Below are 20,938 nucleotides of genomic sequence, written 5' to 3'. Positions count from 1 at the left end.
TTAGCTGGGGCTAAGAAGGCAGAGTATTCGGAAATTGTGATTTAGGACGCTTCATATTGGATGGCGTGGTCCTGGGGAAGGGGTTAGCTCAGAAGCCAGGGTGGAGGCTGGACGTGGGATTGTTGGCAGAGTTTCTGTGTGAGAATGGGGAAGGTAATAATAATAATAATCTTTTATTGTCAATATGTGGGGTTTAACTGTACTGGGGAGGCTATGAAGGCAGTGGTGAGGGGGAAGGTTATTTTTTTTAAGACTAAGGTGGATAAGGACGCCAGGGAGGAACACCAAAGATTGATGAAAGAGATTCTGAAAGTAGACAGGAGGTATGCGGAGAATCATAGAATTTACAGTGCAGAAGGAGGCCAAACCAGTCCATCGAGTCTGCACCGGCCCTTGAAAAGAGCATTCTAACCAAGCCCACACCACCACCCATCCCCGTAACCCATCCAACCTTTATGGACACTAAGGGGAATTTAGCATGGCGAATCCACCTAACCTGCACATCTTTGGACTGTGGGAGGAAACCGGAGCACCCGGAGGAAACCCATGCAGACACAGGGAGAATGTGCAGACTCCGCACAGACAGTGACCTAAGCCGGGAGTTGAATCTGGTACCCTGGAGCTGTGAAGCAATTGTGTTAACCACTGTGCTACCGTGCTTCCCTGGGAACTTTGGTTAAGAGGACAAAATTGCAGGCGAGGTTTGATTTGTTGTCCACAGGGAAAGCGGTGTGCCAGCTGAGACAGGCGAAGGGAGCCATCTCTGAGTATGGGGAGGCGGCCAGCCATATGTTGGAATGTCAGCTCCGCAGGCAATCTGCAATGAGGGAGATAATTTGGGTTAGAGATGGGGCAGGCGAGCTGGTCATGGCACTGAGCAGATTAATATGGGGCGGGATTCTCCCTTCTAGTCCCCACGCCCGCCGGAAAACGGGCGAGGATCACTCTGGACTTTTTCCTCGAAAGTCCGGGATGATTCTCCATTCTCCAGGGGGCTAGGAGGCCTCCGGCGTGCGTCCCGCAGCTCTGGCTGATGGAGTGCCCTGCTGGACAGACCGCGCGGGCCACGCATGTGCATGCCGGCCGCAAGCTGGTCCGTGCATGCGCGTGGCAGCCCTCAGCGCCGGCGACATGGCGGAGCCACACAGCGGGCCCCGAGCGGCAGTAGATAGGTCACTCCCGGATCGCGATGACCCGCCGATCGGTGGCTCCCGATCGAGAGACTGCCCGTCGTCGGGCCCCCCACAGCGCCCCCCCCACCCCCCCCCCGGTGTCCGATCCCCACGTCCCCCCCCACCATAACGCCCCCATCAGCCTCGACTCCGCGTTCCCGCCTGATGAGCGCGGAGAATCGCCAGGGGGGCCCTTTCCAAAGGCCCCGACCGGCGCTGCGTCGATCGCACGCACGCCCGAATGGCAGTGATTCGCCGGAGAATCGCGTACCGGCATGGGGGCCTATTTTGGGTAATTCTCCGACCCGCGCCGAGCGAGATTTCGGCGCGGACGGGCGGAGAATCCCGCCCCAGATTTTTGAGGAGTTTTACAGAGACTTGTATAAGTCGGAACCGGCAGAGAATGAGCTGAAGATGAGGGAGCTTTTGGGGACGTGGGCGTGCCCGAAGGTTGGTGAAGTGGAAAGGGCAGAGGAAGAGCAGTCAGTGGGGGTCGAAGAAGTGAAGGTGGTGATTCGGATGAAGCAGACCGGGAAGGCGGCGGGGCTGGATGGTTTCCCGGTAGAAATCTATTCGATATTTAAGGCTAAGCAGCCGCTGTAGTTGGCGGAAGGTTTTGAGGATGCGATTGTCGGTTTTGCCGAAAACAATGGGACAGGCTTCCATTTTGTTACTGCTAAAAAAAAAAGGATAAGGACCCGGTTGAGTGTACGTTTTACAGGCTCATATCTCTACTGAATGCAGATGCTAAGATATTGGCAAGTGATTGGGGCGGGGGGGGGGGGGGGGGGGGGGGGGGGAGAGAGAGGATCAGATGGGCTTCGTTAAGGGCAGACAGCTGTTGTCAAATGTGCAGCAGCTGAACGTGATGCTTGCCCCGACAGAAGGGAGCTGGAGATGGTGATGGCATTAGATGGGGAGAAGGCGGTTTGATGTCATTTCAAGATTTTATTTCTCAACTTGGCAAAAAGCACATTCAATACTATTCACTCTAGTAAAATAATTTACTGCCGGTGTTAATGTATCATTACGAAACAAGTCACACATAACATCAATAGACAATAGAGTACTGTTGGGATGTTGAAAAATACATAGTCAACATTTACTGAAAAGCATTTTAAGAAACCTTTTACAAAATTTCTCAATCATCGAAGCGAGGAACTGTTGAAACTTGCCATTTTTATTCTCATATGATTTTGAACACTAGATCAGAAGGTTATGGGTTCACACTCCATTCCAGGACTTGAGCACACTGCTTCTCCTGACACATCAATATAGAACAGAGGGATTGGTGCATTTCCAGAAATGTCATCTGTCTTTGAGATATTAAATCAAGGGCTCAAGTTTTCTCTAAGGAGGAGCAGGGAGTTTTCCCATTTCCAACCCTCCCAACATTTCAAATTAAGCGATTCCAAAATAGCTATGACACTGGCATCTACCTGATAATGTGGAAAATTGCCCAGGTATGTCCTGTCCACAGAAAACAGAACAAATCTAGTTTGGTCAATTACAGCTACATCCATCAGTCCACTTTCGATCATCAGGAAAGAGATGGAAGGTACTTCACAGTGCTATGAAGATGCATTTTCATAGCTTGGGCTCCGCCAGGGTTACTTGATTCGTGACTTTATTAATCCTTGGTTATTACTAAAAAGAGAGACAGACTGCTAAAGTGTTTTGTCTTGCACTCATCCATGGCAAACACAAGAATGCCAAATTTCAAATGATCGCAACAATTTAGAACATAGGAGGTGCTGATTGGTTGGCTAGTTGACTCCAATTGCCTGAGGATTTGACATGGAGAAAGCAACGGAGAACTATAGGCTCCCCATGATTCTGGGTAATTCAAAAAAGGTGCAAAGCTTGAACAAACTTCTTTTGTTTGCAGATAACCCTGCATATATATGTTGCTTCTAGCAAGCATAAATGAGCTCAACTGATTAGCTCAGATTAGTTGTTAGTATGACTATTGCACACTCAGGATCATTCAGGGCTGTTGGATCGTGGAATCATATCCAACAGTAGATGTTCAGTTCTGGATTTTGCAAGTGCAGGCAGGTTGAGTATGGTCTGTACTCTGCCTACTATGAACAGCTGAGGAACATGATGTTTGATTTGATCATTGGGACATATAGCTGACGCACCTGGTGTCGCACTGAAATGTTTCTATGGTAACATCTTGGTCAATCAGGCTTGACAACCAATCCATACCCCTTTCTCCTGTGGTATATATTGTGTGGTTGTTTGAAATTTGACATTCTTGTGCAGGATGAAAAGCTGAAGCAACATGTCTCTCTTTTCAGCAATATTCAAATTCTGAACAACCAAATGACTGTTTATATCCTTGATCCAAACATGGGAAAAAGGGCTAAACTCTAGAGGTGAAGTGAGAGTGACTATCCTTGACATCAAGACAGCAATTGACAGAATCTGGATCAAGTAGCCCTAGCAAAATTGAAATCAGGGAAACCTCCTGCTGGTTGGAGTCATAGCTAGCACAAAGAAAGATAGTTGTGGTGCTTATAAACCAATCTCCTCAACCCATGGTATCGCTGCCTCAAATAATGTCCTTTGTCCAACCATCCTCCGTTACTTAATCAAAGACCTCCCTTCCATCATAAGTTCAGAGATGGGGATGATCGCTGATGATTGCAGTGTTCAGTATCATTGACGACTCCTCAGCTACCGAAGTAGAACCTGTCCATATGCAGAAAGACCTGGACAACATTCATTCTTTGACTGTCGTAAGTAACATTTGCACTAATAATAATCTTTATTAGTGTCATATGTAGGTTTATGTTAACAGTGCAATGAAGTTACTGTGAAAATCCCCTAGTCGCCACACTCCGGCACCTGTTTGGGTACACTTGAGGGAGAATTCAGAATGTCCAATTCAACTAACAGCATGTCTTTCGGGACTTGTGGGAGGAAACCTGAGCACCCGGAGGAAACCAATGCAGACACGGGGAGAACCTGCAGACACTGCAGAGACAGTGACCCAAGCCAGGAATCGAGCCTGGGACCCTGGCGCTGTGAAGCAACAGTGCTAACCACTGTGCTACCATGCTGCCCTACAGAAGTACCAGACAATGAGAGTGAACCTAACCATCTCCCTTTGACACTCAACGGCATTAGCATAATCTAAACCCCCACTATTAATAATAATAATCTTTATTATAATAATAATACTCACTTATTGTCACAAGTAGGCTTCAATGAAGTTACTGTGAAAAGCCCCTAGCTGCCACATTCCAGCGCCTGTTCGGGGAGGCTGGTACGGGAATTGAACCCACGCTGCTGGCCTTGTTCTGCATTACAAGCCTGCTGTTTAGCCCACTGCGCTAAACCAGCCCCACAAGTAGGATTATATTAATACTCCAATGAAGTTACTGTGAAAAAACCCTAGTCGCCACATTCCGGCGCCTGTTCGGGTTCACGGAGGGAAAATTCAGAATGTCCAATTCACCTCATAGCACGTCTTTCGGGACTTGTGGGAGGAAACTGGAGGACCCAGAGGAAACCCACGCAGACACGAGTAGAATGTGCAGGCTCCACACTGACAGTGACCCAAACCGGGAATCAAACCTGGGACCCTGGCGCTGTGAAGCAACAGTGCAAACCACGGTGCTACCGTGCCGCCCACATCCTGCGGGTCACCATTGACCTGAAACTCAACTGGACCAGTCATATAAATACTGCAGTTACAAGAGCAAGTCAAAGGCTGGGAACTCTGTGGCAAGTAACGAACCTCCTGACTCCCCAAAGCTTCTGCGCCATTGGAATACGCTCTGCTTGCCTGGTTGAGTGCAGCATTAACAACACTCAAAAAGCTCAACACCATCCAGGACAAAGCAGCCTACTTGATAGGCACCCCATCCAGCATCTTAAACATTCACTCCCTCCATCACCAGCATACAGTAGCAGCAGCAATATGCACCATCTACAAGATGTATTACATCAACTCTTCAAGCCTCCTACAACAGCATCTACCAAACCCACAGCCTCTACTAATAGAAGAACAAGGGCAGCAGGTGCGCCACCTTCAAGTTTCCCTCCAAATCTCTAACTATCCTGACTTGAAACTATGTTGTTGTTCCTGCATTGTCATTCGGTCAACAACCTGAAACTCCCTTCCAAACAACACTGAGTACGTACACAGATGGTCTGCAGTGGTTCAGAAAGCAAATCTTCATCACTTTCTTAATGGCAATTAGGAATGGGCAGCAAATGCTGGCATTCAAATCAAATTAATTAGATGTGCAACATCTTGTGAATATGATTCTGCCATCTATAAATAGAAGTTCTTATTTCCTGGTCAGGCATAAACAACTTGGATCACATATAATTTTTCATAGATTTCAATGTATGGAGACCGACAGGATGAAAGGTTTCATGATTGAATAAAGGAACAAGAAAGAAACTGACAAACAGATCTTAAAATTTCTCCTTAGAAATGGTCTTCGGGGGGCACGGTGGTGCTGTGGTTAGCACTGCTGTCTCATGGCGCCGAGGACCCGGGTTCGATCCCAGCCCCAGATTACTGTCAGTGTGGAGTTTACACATTCTCCCTGTGTCTGTTTGGGTCTCACCCCACAACCCAAAGATGTGCAGGGTAGGTAGATTGGCAATGCTAAATTGTCCCTTAATTGAAAAAAAATAATAATTGGGTACTCTAAATTTATTTTAAAAAAAGAATGGTCTTCATCGTTCTTTGATTGTAGTTAAAATTCCACAAACAAACAGATCATCGTCCAAATAGAGAAAAGAAAATTGTAATTTTAAAAGTTTTGTGCTACATGGTGGCCATTTAGAAACCAGAAAAAGCTTGCCAGAACGGTCAGCTCGATGTTAGCAAAATTAACCCCGCCTCTTTGTCTGCTCCCTAAACACAGGTATCTTTCTCTGCCTCAAATGTTATCCCAAATATCCTTTAAACGATGCCGTGGTCTCTGCCTCAACCACTACAAATAACATTTTCCCTATTCCTTCTATTTTTTTATACATATAAATATAATACACATGTGGTAGCACCAGGTATAGCGGTACCCGAGAGGTGGATGACCATTGGTTAGACCCAGGAGTCTACCATTGGCTGATGTACATATACTCCGCCTCTCAGGGCGGAGCTAAGAAGCGGGGCCGTCCCAGCAGCTTTCACTTTCTGTATCGAAGCAGCTGGGGAAGAGTTCTAGCAGATTAAAGCCTTCAGTTGTGAATCACATTGTCTTGAGAGTAATTGATTGCGCATCAATTTAATCTGCTACAACTTCAGTTGAAAGGATGGATCTCCGTATCAAATAGGAGTGCCTTCAGCTCAGCCCCCACGCGGATAACTGCTGCTATTTTCAAACATAGGCTGGCGTGCTTTAAGGGCTACCTCAACATGGCCGCCGACACCCCCACGGAAGGACAAAAGATGCATCTCCTACGCTCACGGGTCAGCCCTGGGATCTACCCTCTTAGAGGAGGCGGCGAATTATGCTGCCGCGATCGAGCTGCTAGAAGGACATTATATCCGCCCTGTGAAACAGGTCTACGCTCGTCACCTGCTGGCGACGAGGAGGCAAAGCCCCGAGGAAACGTTGGAAGACTTCTACCGGGCGCTGCTGGTGCTGGGCCGAAATTGTGGCTGCCCGCCAGTTTCGGGGAATGAGCACATGGTACTTTTGATCAGGGATGCTTTCGTGGCAGGTATGACTTCCCCCGATATCCGCCGAAGGCTCCTAGAAATGGACACTCTGGGACTTGCAGAGGCAAGGGCCCTGACAGGGTCCATGGACGTTGCCTATAAAAATGCGCTGTCCTTTGCTCCCGATCGCAAGGCGGACCCCTGGGCTGCATGGCACCCCGTAGTGGCAGCCCCTCAGACCTTCCCCCTGACCCCGCAAGCCTGTGCGGCGAGACGGCACGCTAACGCCGCCGGACACCGCTGTTTCTTCTGCGGGCAGGCGAATCATCCCTGCCCGGCCCACACCGCCACCTGCAAAGGGTGCGGCAAGAAGGGCCACTATGTGGGGGTCTGCCAGGCCCGCGCCATGGCCGCGGTCTCCAGCGGCTATCGGCACCCCCCCTTTCAGGCCCCGACCGCCCAGCGCTCACCGCCACCCCCCCATCCTAAGGCCACGTGCGACCCGCGGGCGCGGCCATTTTGTCCCCCAGACACCACGCTGGACGGGTGGGGGCCGCCATTTTGTCCCTCACCGCCGCCATCTTCTTCATCCCCAGACACCATGGTGACCCATGGGTGACGCCATCTTGGATGGAGCTCCAGGCCCGCAGCACAGCCGACTACATGACCAGAACTCTCCATTACTTCAGCTGGCCTCAGTGGCTCTGGACCAGAGTCGACCCCGGACGCTTGCGAAAGCTACAACGACGATCTCCATCAACGGCCACGAGACGTCGTGCCTGATTGACTCTGGGAGCACGGAAAGCTTTGTTCACCCTGACACAGTAAGGCGCTGTTCTCTTGTCACACATCCCGTAAATCAAAGGATCTCGAGGCCTCCGGGTCACACTCGGTGGAGATAAAGGGGTTCTGCCTAGCGAACCTCACTGTCCAAGGCAGGGAATTCCACAATTTCCGCCTGTACGTCCTGCCGCACCTCTGCGCAGCCACCCTCCTTGGGCTGGATTTCCAGTGCCACCTGCAAAGCCTGACTTTTAAATTCGGCGGCCCTATACCTCCCCTTACTGTCTGCGGCCTCGCGACCCTTAAGGTCGACCCGCCTTCCCTGTTTGCGAACCTCCTCCCGGATTGTAAACCCGTCGCCACCAGGAGCAGACGGTAGAGTGACCAGGACCGGACCTTCATCAGGTCAGAGGTCCAAAGGCTGCTGAGGGAAGGGGTCATCGAAGCGAGCAACAGTCCCTGGAGAGCTCAAGTAGTGGTGATAAAGACCGGGGAGAAACATAGGATGGGCATTGACTACAGTCAGACCATCAACAGGTTTATGCAGCTGGATGCGTACCCTCTCCCCCGTATAGCCGACCTGGTGAACAGGATTGCGCAATACAAGATTTTCTCCACGGTGGATCTCATGTTTGCCTACCACCAGCTAGCCCTCCGTAATGGTGACCGCCAGTACACTGCCTTCGAAGCAGACGGGTGGCTCTATCACTTTTTAAGGGTTCCCTTCGATGTCACGAACGGGGTCTCGGTCTTCCAGCGAGAGATGGACCAAATGGTTGACCGGTACGGCTTACGCGCAACGTTCCCGTATCTGGATAACGTCACCATCTGCGGCCATGACCAGCAGGACCACGACACCAACCTCCGCAAATTTCTCCAGACCGCAAAAATCCTTAACCTGACATACAATAAGGATAAATGCGTGTTTAGCACCGACCGTCTAGCCATTCTAGGCTACGTAGTGCGAAGTGGAGTCATAGGCCCCGACCCTGAGCGCATGCGCCCCCTCATGGAGTCCCCCCTCCCTCACTGCCCCAAGGCCCTAAAGCGCTGCCTCGGGTTCTTCGGCTATTATGCACAGTGGGTCCCCAATTACGCAGACAAAGCCCGACCCCTGATCCAGTCCACAACCTTCCCCCTGTCGACGGAGGCCCGCCAGGCCTTCAGCCGCATCAAAGCAGACATTGCAAAAGCCACGATGCGCGCCATCAACGAGTCCCTCCCCTTCCAGGTCGAGAGCGATGCGTCCAACGTAGCTCTGGCCGCCACCCTCAATCAAGCGGGCAGGCCTGTGGGTTTCTTCTCCCGTACTCTACATGCTTCCGAAATTCGCCACTCCTCAGTCGAAAAGGAGGCCCAGGGCATAGTAGATGCTGTGCGACACTGGAGGCATTACCTGGCCGGCAGGAGATTCACTCTCCTCACGGACCAACGGTCGGTTGCCTTCATGTTCGCTAATGCACAGCGGGGCAAGATTAAGAACGACAAGATCTTGCGGTGGAGGATAGAACTCTCCACCTACAATTACGAGATCTTGTACCGTCTGGGGAAGCTGAACAAGCCTCCTGATGCCATGTCCCGCGGCACTTGTGCCACCGCACAAGTGGACCGCCTCCGATCCCTCCACGAGGACCTCTGCCACCCGGGGGTCACTCATTTTTTTCATTTTATCAAGACCCGCAACCTGCCCTACTCCATCGAGGAGGTCAGGACAGTCACCAGGGACTGCCAAATCTGCGCGGAGTGCAAACCGCACTTCTACCGGCCAGAGAGGGCGCACCTGATAAAGGCTTCCCGTCCCTTTGAACGCCTCAGCATGGATTTCAAAGGCCCCCTCCCCTCCACCGACCGCAACACATACTTCCTTAACGTGATTGATGAGTACTCCCGGTTCCCATTCGCCATCCCCTGCCCAGACATGACCACAACCACAGTCATCAAGGCCCTCAAGGGTATCATTACACTGTTCGGTTTCCCCGCATACATTCACAGTGATAGGGGGTCCTCCTTTATGAGTGACAAACTGCGTCAATTCCTGCTCAGCAAAGGCATCGCCTCGAGCAGGACGACAAGTTACAACCCCCGGGGAAACGGACAGGTAGAGAGGGAGAACGGAACGGTCTGGAAGACCGTCCTGCTGGCCCTACGGTCCAGGAATCTACCAGTATCCCGCTGGCAGGAAGTCCTCCCGGCGGCTTTTCACTCCATCCGGTCACTGCTCTGTACAACCACGAATCAGACACCTCATGAACGTCTCCTTGTTTTCCCCAGGAAGTCCTCCTCCGGGACCTTGCTCCCAACCTGGCTAGCGACACCCGGACCCACCCTGCTTCGGAAATATGGGAGGGCGCACAAGTTGGACCCGTTGGTCGAGAGGGTCCACCTGCTGCACGCCAACCCCCAGTACGCCTACGTAGCGTTCCCTGACGGCCGCCAAGACACGGTCTCCCTTCGGGACCTGCCGCCCGCCGGAACCCCACGCGCATCCGCACCATTGCCCCCCACCCCACCCTCCCCACAGCACCTAACTGGAGGGTCAGTATTCCCGCCGCTCCTGCCTAGGCCCAAACACACACCAACGCCCCCTACAGGCGCCTCCCCCCCCCCGTCCACCTTTTGCCCCAACAGCGCCACCTAGGGGTGAAAAGCTGCCTGGGAGGACGACATCACGCTCCCGGAGTCGCAACCGCCGGGACCCCCATCAGAATCACCGCCGAAGCCCAGACATTCCAGAAGGACGACCAGGCCATCCGATCGACTGATTGCTGCACTATGAACACTTTGTTATTACCCTGGACATCACGGTACCTCCATACCTGGTCATACCATGTGAAAGGCGACTATTAACGCTGGCCATCACCCCGCCGGGCTCTTTTGTAACAGGGGGTGAATGTGGTAGTACCAGGTATTGCGGTACCTGAGAGGTGGATGACCATTGGTTAGACCCAGGAGTCTACCATTGGCTGATGTACATAGCTCCGCCCTGAGAGGCAGAGTATAAGAACCGGTGCCGTCCCAGCAGCCTTCACTTTCTGTATCGAAGCTTCTGGGGCAGAGTTCTAGCAGATTAAAGCATTCAGTTATGAATCACTTTGTCTTGAGTAATTGATTGCGCATCCATACATACACATATATATGTATAATATTTATAGATAACATACATGTATGTGCATTCATGTTGTTCTTTGAAAGGATTCAGCAACAGAGAGCAATCAAAGTTGAAAGCATGTGCAGCCATCTTGGGTGGCCACTTTCAGCATATAAAATGGACACTCGCGGAGCATACAGGGAAAATGGACAATGAAAAGAAAACAAGCAGGCTCTGAGCCTGAATGTGTATTTGGGAAGACAGAGTGCAGACGGAACCGAAACTCCTGGCCGATTTGCACATTGATGGCCCACCTCCAAGAAAAAAAGAACTAGTGCTCAGGTAGCCGATACCATCCCAGACATTCCGGCGCCACTACCCCAGCAAGAAGACACAAACAAAGCAAGGCCAACGGCCACTTAGGACACGCCCAGCCATCAAGGCAACCGCCCCTTTATTGGCTCAGATCGATGGCAGTGATCGAGAAGCTGCCCAATTAATTGGGACCAAGTTTAAGGCCCGCCTATAAGCGGGCGAAGCCCCCAAGTATAAGAAGGAACCCTCGCTATGTGTTCCCTCTCTTGGAATTGGCTCTCAACCGGAGAGACGCTTCCACGTGCACCACCAGAAGCAAGTTTCAAGTTCAACGCTCGCTACCAGATGGGCGACCTTAGCTGTACTCCTGTTACCTCTTCGAACCCAACAGCCTCAGATCCCAACAGCCATTGTTCCTCTGACCTAAGTGGGCACCCGAAGTTAAGTATAGGTGTTAGTGATAGATATAGTTTAGCCTGTATTGTTATTGTGCATGAGTAAATCATACTTTGTGTAAATAAAGTCGTATTGATTTTGAACTAACTAACTGGTGTATTGGTTCTTTGATCGGTATTCGGTTGAACCTTGTGGCGGTATCAAGAGATACCTGGCGAAAGTATATTCATAATTAAGATTAAGAAAGGCGACCTTATTAATCGCCATATTTATAGCCACCAAAAGAGAGCAACACATGCTGTGTGTCATTCAGACATATCACGTATGGAATGCAGCGAAGCAGCATTGTATGTACTGATCAACCTAGGTCTGTAACACTTTATTTTTCAATGTCTAATACAAATCAAATAATTACACTAAAGTAATACAATTTAGTGTTGAAACAACCTTGGAACAATTCATCCAGTGCAAGAAATCATGACAGTATTAACAAACAGAAAATATGCAATGGCAGGTTAACATTTTAGTGTTGTAAATTCCTCCATTTAATGGCAATTTCCATGGTAAATATTTGATACGGTCATACCCCAGTGTGGCAAATGGCAACGTATCTCATGGACCTATCACTACGGATGGAGTACAATTACCTTGAACACTAATGTAAAAGCAAGCACTGCAACACATCTAAAAATCAAAACAAATATAGCCCAACTGTTCAATGGGACTGAGGATCAAATCCAAACTTGTTTTTACTACAGTGAAACTGATGACTCTCCCACCCGTACTGGAAAGGTAACCAGCCTAACTTGCATTGTTCCGGTCGGAACCTAAATTTACCATTTTCTGTATATGAGTGGACGGTGCATTCACCACTCCTGATTTGTAATTTGAAAAGGTAAATCAGGTGCAGGAAAATATATGAACAGCTGCAGTACAAGGAAGATAGTGTAGCACCTCTCACCTGAGCATATTAAAAGCATCTTGGTGTACAAAACATTTTACCGTCTCAGATTAATGACCATGCTTGAAAGTTAACGGTTTCTGTCTCCGCAGATGCTGCCAGACCAGCTTTGGATTTACAGGATGTTCTGTTTTTATTTCGGACTTCCTGCATCAGCAGTATTTTGTTTCTGTATTTCAACTTGTGTTACTTTTCAAAACATAAGCCACACTGATTGTTCATTAATTGAATTTCCTACCATAGCCCAGTGACAGATGGAAATCACTGTCACAGGCACTCTGAATAAGTTACGGATGGAACCTGGCATAATAAATAAATAGTTGCCTGGACGGGTAAAGTGTCTCAAAAATTTGAACAACAGATGAAGCTAGCCGTTACATGCTGCTACTATGAGCAGCACCATGAGTGGTGTTTTCCACTAACAGGGTGCTGCTGTTAAGCCAAAAGGACATTCTGTCTAACACACAAACGAGAACTGTGGAAAATGAATTTCAGTGCTGGTGTGATGCCAGCCATACATCCCAATGACCGGTGGGTCACATCAAACAGCACATCCATTTGGCTGTTCATAATAGGCAGAGTTCTGACTGTACTCAACCATCATGCGTTTGCAAAACCTCTTGATCAGAGCCGACTTGTCAGCCAATTGGCACCTCTTTTCTCATGCAGTTTGGTCATTTGTAGTACAGAACTTGAGCATTGTTTAAAAAAAAAAAGTTGTCATAGCTTTTTGTCTTGCACTCATCAAGACAATTCGCAAGAATACCAAAGGTAAAGGGAACCATTTATACTTCATGAGAGTACTGATTATTTGGTAAGTGGACTATTGGTAAACTAGAGCTGCTGCCATGGAGAATGCAGTTAACTTATGACTGACAGTTAACTCCCAAGCTTTGATTAAATTTAAACCAGGCAGGTTGACTCTGATTGGTTCAAGCATTGCCCTGGGGAATGAACCAGAGAATGGCTGTCATCCATTATGTTTAATTGAAACCGGCACATTGAGTGCATATGTTCTTCCTGTCTACAAAAAACAGGGCCCTATGTATAGAGTCTAACACGCGTAAGTACGCTACACTGCACAGGGCCATGATGCTTGATATGTTGTGCCAGTCTTTGGGATATACAGCCTACATACGTAGCATCACACTGGCACTGAAATTCATATATCATATTACTCATTTGTGTGATAGGCAGAAGATCCTTTTGGCTTGACAGCAGCATCCTTTTAGTGGCAAACATCACTCGTACTGCTATTGCATAGTAGCAGCGTGAAACAGCTAGCTTCACCTGTTGCTCAAGTGCTTCAGATTCCATACCCTTCCACGATAATTGGAGGTAGACTGGGCACTTTTCAAGTGATGACTTTGGGCCCATTCATGGGATTGTGAGATAAAAAGCGACCATTGATCTGATCAGGGTAGCCATTATCACACAGGATGGCTTTGATGTTGTGATCAATGTTACAAAATTATGTATAAATTGTACTTTATATCTATTGAAGTAATATTATTAAAATCCTGGATCAAGGTATTTATTTGTTACAGGAATTTTATTAAAGAGCCTAGGTTGCTGTATTCAAAACAGTATGTCTGTTAAAGCTGCAATTAAGGTGCCATAAGAGTGAAGTAATCATTCATTCCAACCACTTGGTTACAGATAAAGGGCTAATGGAATAGTGTTTATATTTTGGATGGTTCCTTGAGGGTATAGATCATTTGAGGGATTATGTTTAATCCTAGGTAAGCAGGCCATGCAGCATCTGACGTGGATACAGATGATGTAATTAATGGAAGGAGCCAGGTCTGACTGTAGTTTGCAGTTTTGCCAAATGCTGTGAGGTTGAGCAGAAGGGTATGACAACACAGAAGTGTACAGGATCTGCTCTTGAAATGAAAATGAAATGAAAATCGCTTATTGTCACAAGTAGGCTCCAAATGAAGTTACTGTGAAATGCCCCTAGTCGCCACATTCCGGCGCCTGTTCGGGGAGGCTGTTACGGGAATTGAACCGTGCTACTGGCCTGCCTTGGTCTGCTTCCAAAAGGGTCTGTCTCCAAAAGGTCTACACAGATAAGCAAGTAAACCTGTTCCGTTAATATTATTTGAACTGTATTGGGTTGCTTGGTTGGAAAATTTATAGTGAAGGTGTAGGCCACAAGTAAAGTTTTTCCTATTACTTAAGAACTGTTTACCTGTGAATTGTAGAATTTCAAGGTTTCAATTAAGCTATTTGTGTGATGTTAATGGGGTAATACTGTTAAAAATAACAATTGATTTAACCTAAAAGTTCCCTATTTATCAGTGGAATCACTCCTGGGGTGAAGTATCCTTTCCTCGCAGTTTTACAAATTGCAAATTATTGAGATTCCTCATCCCGAATCCAAACATAAATTGGGGTCTAGTCCGGTATCCTAACAACGTGTCCTATTTGAGCATTAAGCTTGTATTGCTGAGGAAATGGCTTGGGCCCTATTTATGAGGTTGCTGATAAGGCCAATCTTATAATGCATGGAACTATACGAACCCCAATGCATATATAGACCAGTGAAGGTAGGCTTGCAGTATACGTAGTAGAGAATCCCCTGGCAGATTTCTCAACTAACACATCAAGGAAAGGGAGCTTATTTGACTGGTCCACTTCAAAATGAATTTGAGCACTGGATGGAGCATATTAAGATGTGTAAGGAAATTCTTCCATGAGCTGCAGATTCAAATATAGCAAATGCATCATCTACATATCGGAAATATGCAAAGGATAGGAGGTAGCGTATCATTCCATCAAATAAATATTTGTCTTGGAACCCAACAGAAATATTTGTGAGAGCTGGGGCTAGAGGGGATTCCCTGGCAATATCATCTATTTGGGCACACATGGTGTCGTTAAAACTGAATTCAACTGTGTGAGTTGCTGAGTTCTTAAGTTCAATGAATACTGGCAGCAGATTTAGATGACCATGACATGGTGCTGCAGTAGAAATGTCTATAGCTTCCTTCGGCGGTACATTGGTGAATAGGCTAACAATGTTAGATGAACACATAGACATGGCATCGCTATTGAAATGCAAGTTGGCGATCTATTTGGCCAATTCATGTTATGCAGAACTGGTCATAGATAAGATAAGCATAAAGGGATATCTGGTTCATTCCCCTGGCAATGCCTTGACCAATCAGAGCCAGCGTGCCTGATTTCAACGTAATCAAAGCTTATCAGTTAATTGTCAGTCATCAGTTAACTGGTGCATTCTACATAGCATCACGTCTACCAACCGGAGTCCATTTGCCAACTATTCAGCTCTTCTCAGAAAGTAGATTGTTGTTCCCTTTACATTTGGTATTCTTGTGAATTGTCCTGATGAACAATTTGAGAAGCTTCGACACCATGTCTCTTTTTTTAGTAAGAGTAAATACTAAAGTGAAGAAGTCAAGAGTATTGGCACTGCAGAGATGTGTTCAATATAGGCTACCAATGGAAAACCATTTCCATTTGGTGCAAATTTTCTTTTCCATAATGATTATAATAGACAGAAGAAATTCCCTCTAAAATAAAGCCAACCAAATAAAGGAGCTCTTTTATCCAGAATAACAGCATCATTTGTTAGGGTTTGTGTCACCACCACACCAATCTGCACCACTAACTCAATGATTTCCTGTTGAGACCTTAAATAAACTTCAAGAACTGCGATTGTTATCTGCAGTGCACCAAGTCATCCAGCTTTAAGTTATTTATCTGGACATAGAGATTCTAACATAGAGGGGTGATATGGCATATTTCATCCATAAAAAAGCAACTACTCCATTCAGCTGATCCCATTCAGACATGGCGCACCATAAAACCACCCTCACCCCCTTGCTATGTAATCTCCTGGGAGAGGCAAAAATACAGAAAAGTAGCAATGGACCAATTTCTGGAAAATAAATCTTGGAAATTTCTCTCCAAACTCCAGGTGATACTTAAGCAAGTTCTGGAGATTGCTGTAATAATGGTGTTATGGGCGAGGCGTTTTCAGAACCCCAAAATGTATCATGGGAGTTCAACCAACCTCTCCCTTTAATGGATTTGTTGCTTTTCCGAGCACATGGCTTTTTTCCCTAGGTGTGGGATTACAATTATGGACACGTGGGTTTTTAAACACAAAACACTGTTTATTCCATGACTCAACTTAACATCTTAAATAAACATTGGATCTCTTAACACCCCTTACTTCAAAGATAACTCAGAAAATATTGCAACAGTAAATAATTCCTTAAGATGTTCCTTCAAACGTCCAAGAGGCTTAACACCGTTAAAAAGTATCACATCAGGTTAAAGGATATATATTTTCTGTAGAATGGCAGAGATATATTAGCTTGGTTGATTTCAGCTCCAGCACCTTGTTTTTTTCCTGCAGCTCTGTGGACACACACAAACACACACAACCTGCTTTCTCCAACTGCAAAACTAAACTGCAAAACTTGCAGCTCTCTGGAAACACACAGACACACACACTGCTTTTTAAACTGCAACTAAAAACCAGCAAAATGGCTGACCTGACCTGAGCTCCACCCACTCTATGACATCACTGTTTTCTTAAAGGTACATTGCTTAAACATCCAGTTCTTAAAGGCACTTTCGCATTACACCTCCCCCCAAGAAAAAAAATAAACCATCAACTTCAAGATGGTTTCATTTTTCACCTTTGCACCATCAATTAAGAAATGTACACAGTAAATATACCTTTACGTTTTAAAAAAAAACACATGCAAACAGGTATAATAATATAGTCCATTTTTCTTTGTTCTTCTTCCTCCAACCGAAATCCTTCTCGATGGACAGTCTCTTTCAACAAAGTCTCTGCACAATCCATCCATTCCTCTACTCCTCGGCATTTCTCTTCAGAATCAGATACTTTAGTTCAATCTGACCACAGAGTCCCTTGCAATTCTCCAATACAGGAACATTGGTGATCACAGCTTTCAGGCAGTCAAATGCCTGTTGAAAGTCCGCTGTCCAATAAATGTTTTTACATTTCTTCAGCAATTCCATCAGTGGAGTAATCACGCCACAAAACCTTTGCACAACTGTTCGAACAAAGCCATTCATGCTAAGAAATCGCATTATTTCCCTTCGTCTTGAGGATAACAGAAACTCCACAAGGAAAGTGATTTGGGCTTCTCCAAATTCACTTTCGGCTAGGTTCATCACCAAACCCGCCTCCTGAAGTCGATCGAAGAACTCCATACAATGTTTTAAATGTTCTTACCATGTCTGCAAGTTAAAAAGAAAAGCAGATTGTCCCACTATCTCCATGCAATCCTTCAATGGTGGGACAGGATAAGAGTCCGTTCTTGTAACTGCATTCACCTTTTGATAGTCCACACACAACCGTTTCCAATTTAATTTGAGGTATGCCAAATTCACAGTCATCTGGATTTGGTTCGTCACGGAGTTAGAACCATTAAAACCTCCTTTTTCTCTCCTTCCCTTTCAAAGTACCTTTTAAGCGTATTGACCTGACACACTCAGTGAGTCTTCCTTCTATCTGGTGTTCTTACTACATAATTCACCTCTGGATGGTACGCAATTGATTTAAATTGTTTTATTCCTAAGCTATCCATAACTTCTTTGAATAACTTTGAAGTAAAATTCGTTCCTTGATCCGATTGAATTTCTGTGGGTAGTCCATATCTAGTAAAGAATTTAAGTAACTCCTCCACAATCCTTTTAGCTGTAATATTACGTACTGGAATAGCCTCTGGAAACCTAGTAGACACATCCATGACACATCCATTACAGTCAAAAGATATTGATTCCCACTTTTTGTTTTAGGAAGCGGTCCTACACTATCGATTAGGACCTTTGTGAAAGGTTCCTCAAATGCTGGAATGGGTATTAAGGGCGCTGGTTTTATCACTGCCTGAGGTTACCCTATCACTTGACATGTGTGACATGATTGACAAAATGTAACATCTTTATGTAGCCCAGGCCAATAAAAATGTTTCTGGATTTTAGCTTGAGTTTTCCTTATTCCCAAATGACCTCCCACTGGTACCTCATGTGCAACTCGCAACACCTCCTTTCTATACCCTACCGGCAATACTACTTGATGAACTTCTGCCCACTTTTCATCCGCCTGCATATGTACAGGTCTCCATTTTCTCATCAAGACATCATTTTTACGGTAATAACACTCTGGTATACTCTCAGATTCCTCTTCCGTTTATACTTTCTGATATATCCGTTTTATTTCTACATCTTTCTGTTGTAACTCCACCAATTTTCCTGAACTAAAAATATCTGCCTCATCCTCCACCTGTTCTTGTTCTTTTTCAACCATCTGATCAAAAATCGTTTCTGATAATTGCACTTCAACTTCACTCTTTGATTTCTCCTCTTGTCTTAACCTGTGACTTTGCGACCTTGTTACTACACAATCCGGAAAAATCCCACGATATTCGTCCTTCAACACTTCAGTTGACTGATTTTCCACTGGCTTATCAACCACAGTAGGCATCACTTCCACCTGCGATCCAGCTTTATCATTACCCAAGATAAACTGTATTCTTGGACAAGATAGTTTATCTATTACTCCTACTACCACTTCACCACTCTTCACTGGACTTTCCAAACTTACCTTGTATAATGGATTACTACTCCTCTCACCCTGAATTCCACATATCACCACCTTTTCTGGCAACATTCTTCCCAAACTACATAATTCCTCATCTCTTACCATTAAAGATTGACTAGCCCCTGTATCTCTTAAAATTGTGACTTCTTTACCTGCTCCTCCTGATACACGTGAGTAAACTTTACCCACACAAGTAAATTATTTAAAGACATCTGGCACCTTCTTAACAATTACTTCTTGGACAGGCTGTACAATCGTTTGCACCTCCTTCGCTTCCCTTGGGCCTTCCTTTACCACTCTAACAAACCCCACTGTCTTATCCTGTTTTACCACATCAGCCTTCCCAGTGCTTTTCTTCAACTACCAACACTGTGACTTTACATGGCCTAGTTTACTACAGTGAAAACATTTGAAACTTTTCATTTCTTTTCCACCCTCCTGGATTTCTTTTTTAATCTGAGGTACACTCTCTTTATTGACTCCCATCAGATCACCTTTACCTTTACCACTTGAGTATTTCTCATGTCCCCAGTTTCAATCCCTCACCGGCTGAAACTGATGTCGGAAACCAATCTTTGATTTATGAACTAATTCATAATCATCTGCCATTTCCCCTGCTAATCGCGCAGTTTTAACCCTCTGCTCTTCCACATGAGTTCTCACAACATCAGGAATTAAATTTTTAAACTTCCCCAAAAATATAATTTCTCGGAGAGCTTCATACGTTTGGTCTATTTTCAAAGCCCTTATTCACCTATCAAAATTACTCTGTTTGAGCCTTTCAAACTCCATGTATGTTTGACCAAATTCTTTCCTTAAATTTCTAAACCTTTGTCTGTAAGTTTCAGGCACTAGCTCATATGCACTTAAGATGGATTTTTTTCACCTCCTCATACGTTCCAGATACCTCCTCCGGTAGTGATGTAAACACTTCACTAGCTCTACCTACCAGCTTTGTTTGAATCAGTAACACCTACATGTCCTGTGGCCATTTCATTTCTTTAGCTACCTTCTCAAATGAAATGAAAAAGGCTTCCACTTCCTTCTCGTCAAACCTTGGCAATGCTTGGACATATTTAAATAGATTCCCACCAAGCCTTCGACTATGACGCTCTTTCTCACTATCCTCATCACTATCATCCAACTGTACGTTTCCCTTTACATCTGCCAATTTTAACTGATTGTCATATTTCAAGGCCATTTACTGAAGTTCAAACTCCCTCTCTTTATCTTTTTCCCTGATCTGTATCTCCTGTTCTTGTTCTTTTTGTTCTGCTAGGGCTATTCTTTCTTTTCTCCTTTCTTCTCTCTCCTTTTCCTCTCTCTCTTTCCTTTTCCTCTCTCTCTCTTCCTCTTTCCTCTCTCTCTCTTCCTCTTTCCTCTCTCTCACTCTCGTATTCCAGCCCCTTTAATTCTTTCTCATGTTCCATTTGTTTAATTTGCAACTGAATTTTTGCCATATCCAATGAGTCAAACTCTATCTCAGGCAACTTTAAATGCTAACCACCGCCATAATTACCTCATCTTTTCGCATTTTATCAGGTCATGTTAACTGCAATGTTCTTGCCAAATCTAACAGTCTGCTTTTCGTTTCTGTCCGTAAGGTACTACGTGTGACATTCACCACCCCCAAAAACTTCTGAGCCTCTGAAAGAGCCATTGTTCACAACACTCTCCCCACTTAAACTAAAATACCACACCGGAAAAGCAACAATCCTTCACTGTCTTTAAGTTCACAAAAGCCAATCCAATAGATAGGCTTTTATCCCCCTCGAGCCCCCAATTGTTATGAGCGAGGCGTTTTCAGAATCCCAAAATGTATCATGGAGTTCAACCAACCTCTCCCTTTAATGGATTTGTTGCTTTTCCGAGCACATGGCTTTTTCCCCTCGGTGTGGGATTACAATTATGGACACGTGGGTTTTTAAACACAAAACACTGTTTATTCCATGACTCAACTTAATATCTTAAATAAACATTGGAT

General features: G+C 45.9%; 1 protein-coding gene across 6 annotated transcripts in view; it reads right to left on the bottom strand.

The window, feature by feature from the left end:
• The window catches only part of aopep (aminopeptidase O (putative)), a 480,514-nt gene that overhangs the window by 121,607 nt on the left and 337,969 nt on the right, over positions 1-20,938 (bottom strand). Inside the window, exon 14 of one of the 6 annotated variants that reach the window (XM_072516726.1) lies at positions 16,324-17,591. The exons of the other annotated variants lie outside the window; for them this stretch is intronic. Coding sequence (XP_072372827.1) covers positions 17,583-17,591 — 9 coding nt within the window. The 3' untranslated portion in view covers positions 16,324-17,582. Of the gene's footprint in view, positions 1-16,323; positions 17,592-20,938 lie in introns of those variants that run through there. 6 annotated transcript variants of the gene reach the window in all.

Source organism: Scyliorhinus torazame, chromosome 9 (genome assembly GCF_047496885.1).
Source record: "Scyliorhinus torazame isolate Kashiwa2021f chromosome 9, sScyTor2.1, whole genome shotgun sequence".
In the NCBI taxonomy this organism is placed as follows: Eukaryota; Metazoa; Chordata; class Chondrichthyes; order Carcharhiniformes; family Scyliorhinidae; genus Scyliorhinus; species Scyliorhinus torazame.
The sequence above is the reverse complement of the archived record's forward strand: the minus strand, read 5'-3'. Positions and strand labels throughout refer to the sequence as shown.